Below are 4099 nucleotides of genomic sequence, written 5' to 3' on the forward strand. Positions count from 1 at the left end.
ACGCTTTTTGGCATTGTTTTTAGTATGTTTTTAGTACCTTTTAGTTAGTTTTTAGTATATTTTTATTAGTTTTTAATTAAAATTCACTTTTCTGGACTTTACTATGAGTTTGTGTGTTTTTCTGTGATTTCAGGTATTTTCTGACTGAAATTGAGGGTCCTGAACAAAAATCTGATCCAGAGACCAAAAATGACTGCAGATGCTGTTGGATTCTGACCTCCCTGCACTCGAAGTGGATTTTCTAGAGCTACAGAAATCCCAGCGTTAAACGCCGGAACTGGCATAAAACTTGGAGTTAAACGCCCAAACTGGCATGAAAGCTGGCGTTTAACTTCAGAAAAGGTCTCTACACGAAATTACTTCATTGCTCAGCCCAAGCACACACCAAGTGGGCCCGGAAGTGGATTTTTCTGTCATTTACTCATTTCTGTAAAACCTTAGGTGACTAGTTTTACTATTAATAGGATCTTTTGACATTGTATCCGTACCTTATGACCTCATAACATTTTTACACGTTTCTTTCCACAGTATGAACCTCTAAACCCCATGGTTGGGGGTGAGGAGCTCTACTGTGTCTTGATGGATTAATGCAATTACTACTGTTTCTTATTCAATCATGCTTGCTTCCATTCTAAGATAACACTTGTTCTTAATCCGGATGAATGTGATGATCCGTGACAATCATCATCATTCTCAACTATGAACGTGTGCTTGACAACCACCTCCGTTCTACCTTAGATTGAGCAGTTATCTCTTGGATTCTTTAATCGAAATCTTCGTGGTATAAGCTAGAACTGATGGCGGCATTCAAGAGAATCCGGAAGGTCTAAACCTTGTCTGTGGTATTCTGAGTAGGATTCAATGATTGAATGACTGTGACGTGCTTCAAACTCCTGAGGGCGGGGCGTTAGTGACAGACGCAAAAGAATCACTGGATTCTATTCCGGCCTGATTGAGAACCGACAGATCGATACCCCGGTTCGACCACTCGGATACATACCACTACATACAATCTTCGGAAAAGGGGACCAATCCAGGACCCTCAAAATAGACTACATCGTAGTCGATGTAAGTTCAGCTTACAACGCTCTCATAGGACGGACAACACTCAACTAACTCGGCGCAATAGTCTCGACCCCACACCTATGTATGAAGTTCCCAACCCCAAAAGGGATAGCCACGATAAAAGCAGACTAGAAGACGGCACGTCACTGTTATAACAAAAGCCTAAGCCTCAGAGGCAAAGGAGAAGAGTTCTACACAATCGAGCTGGGTGGAGTTCAACAACGAGAAGAACTTTGTCCCCAGCCAGAAGGCGAGATAGAAAAGATTCAGATCGGGGACACCTCGGAAAAAACAACCAATATCGGCACAATCCTAAAAGGAGATTTAAAAGAATTACTAATACAATTCTTGCGAGACAACGTCGATCTCTTCGCGTGGAAAGCCGCAGACATGCCAGGCATAGACCCTAAGCTAATGTGTCATAAGTTGGCAGTTTATCTAGGATCTCGACCAGTGCAGCAGAGACGAAAAAAACTTGGGCCAGAGCGATCCCAAGCTGTGGACGAGCAAGTACAGGCACTACTGGAAGCCAGATTCATAAGAGAAGTCAAATACCCGTTATGGCTAGCCAACGTTGTCTTGGTGAAAAAATCAAATGGGAAGTGGCGAATGTGCACCGATTACACCGATCTCAACAAGGCTTGTCCAAAAGATCCATACCCAGTCCCAAGTATTGACGCTCTAGTAGATGCTTCCTCCGGATATAAATATCTCTCGTTTATGGACGCATACTCGGGGTACAATCAAATCCCCATGTATCCACCAGATCAAGAAAAGACCTCGTTCCTAACACCGAAAGCAAACTACTGCTACATTGTGATGCCTTTCGGTCTCAAGAACGCAGGAGCTACTTATCAAAGGCTAATGAATAAAGTCTTCGCGGATTACATCGGAAAGATCATGGAAGTCTACGTGGACGACATGCTAATAAAAACACAAAGCGAAGAGACATTATTGTCCGACCTAGCCCAAGTGTTTGACACCATCAGGAAGCATGATATGCGACTCAATCCCGTGAAATGCACCTTTGCAGTAGAAGCAGGCAAATTCTTAGGCTTCATGCTCACACAAAGAGGAATTGAAACAAATCCAGATAAATGCCAGGCCATACTCAACATGAGGAGCCCAACCCGTGTCAAAGAAGTACAACAGCTCAACGGAAGATTGGCTGCCTTATCCCGGTTCTTAGCAGGAGCCGCGATAAGATCCCTCCCCTTCTATGCTACTTTAAGAAAGGGAAAACAATTCGAATGGACGACAGAGTGCGAACAAGAAGTAGGAAGCCAAGCAGTAGCATCAGCACTAGTTAGAGAAGACGAAAATGGACAACAACCCGTCTACTTCATTAGCAAAGCACTACAGGGATCTGAGCTGAACTACCAGAAAATAGAAAATTTTGCCTACACTCTCATTCTAATATCTCGGCAACTCCGCCCTTACTTTCAGGCCCACACCATTAAAATTCGAACTAATCAGCCCTTAAAAGGAATATTGCAAAAAACAGATTTAGCGGGCAGAATTCTACAATGGGCAGTCGAGTTGTCAGAGTTCGGTTTCCAATACGAAGCTCGGACGGCCATTAAATCACAATATCTGGCCGACTTTATCGCGGAATTCACAGATGCCCTGGAAACCCTCACAGAGTGGAATCTCTATGTGGACGGCTCTTCAAATAAAACTGGAAGCGGCGCAGGGGTGATAATAGAAAGCAACCAGGGAACCCAAGTTGAGCTCTCCCTCAAGTTCGGGTTCCCGGCTTTGAATAATCAGGCGGAATACGAAGCATTGCTAGCTGGATTGAAGCTGGCTGAAGAGGTTGGAGCTAAAAAACTCAATATCTACAGCGATTCGCAAGTGTCACGTCACAAATAACAGGGAACTACCAAGCTAAAGATCCCACCATGAAAAAGTACATGGATAAGACCAAGGAACATCTCGGGCAAATCAGGGAATATAAGATCTGTCATATACCTCGTGAACAAAATGTCCGAGCTGACGCACTCCCGAAACTGGCCAGCACCAAACCAGGGGGCAACAATAGAAGTCTCATCCAGGAAATACTACAGAACCCGTCAATCTCGGAAGAACAAAAAGTCCTAACCATAACATGCCAGGACCAAGGATGGACAACCCCCATAATTAACTACCTCAAAACAGGAACACTCCCCACAGAAGAAAAAGAAGCAAAGAGGTTAAAAAGAGAGGCACAGTACTACTCCATCATAAACAACATCCTGTACAAAAGGGGGATTTCATTACCATTACTAAAATGCATGCCGACCTCCCACACCAGGGAAGTGTTAGAAGAAGTACACGGCGGCATTTGTGGCAATCATCTCGGAGCACGGGCTCTCGCCAAGAAGATACTTCGGGCAGGGTTTTATTGGCCAACTCTACAGAAAGAATCTACAGAATTCGTAAAGACATGTCCACCATGTCAGAAACATGCCAACTTCCACATCGCCCCGCCAGAAGAACTCATCAGCGTGACTTCGCCTTGGCCATTTGCAAAATGGGGACTCGACCTTCTCGGCCCCTTCCTCCAGGGATCAGGGCAAGTTAAATTCTTCATAGTAGGGGTAGATTACTTTACAAAGTGGATCGAGGCAGAACCCCTAGCCAATGCCACCGCCCAAAGAAGTCGAAAATTCTTATATAGAAACATTGTCACGAGGTTTGGAGTTCCATATTCAATAACCACAGACAATGGCACTCAATTCACAGATGCGGGCTTCAGAAAGTTAGTAGCCGACTTGAATATAAAGCACTAGTACACCTCCGTCGAGCATCCACAAGCCAATGGACAGGCCGAAGCCGCCAACAAAATCATATTGGCAGGGTTAAAACGGAGACTGCAAGATGCAAAGGGAGCCTGGGCAGAGGAGCTCCAGGTCCTATCCTCGAACGCCCACACTCCACCACAAAGGAATCCCCCTTCCGGTTAGCATTCGGAATGGAGGCAATGATTCCAGTAGAGATTGAGGAAGGATCGCATAGAGTAGTCCATTACAATGAGGGAGCAAACTCCCAACTT

At 44.8% G+C, this 4099-nt stretch overlaps 1 protein-coding gene across 1 annotated transcript; it reads left to right on the forward strand.

Annotated features, from left to right (window-relative positions):
* Positions 1-1929: 1929 nt before the first annotated feature.
* Positions 1930-2937, forward strand: LOC130933807 (uncharacterized). Its single transcript, XM_057863417.1, has 2 exons — positions 1930-2107; positions 2570-2937. Exons 1-2 carry the CDS (start codon positions 1930-1932, stop codon positions 2935-2937), a joined length of 546 nt encoding a protein of 181 aa, XP_057719400.1.
* Positions 2938-4099: the final 1162 nt, after the last annotated feature.

Source organism: Arachis stenosperma, chromosome 6, assembly GCF_014773155.1.
Source record: "Arachis stenosperma cultivar V10309 chromosome 6, arast.V10309.gnm1.PFL2, whole genome shotgun sequence".
In the NCBI taxonomy this organism is placed as follows: Eukaryota; Viridiplantae; Streptophyta; class Magnoliopsida; order Fabales; family Fabaceae; genus Arachis; species Arachis stenosperma.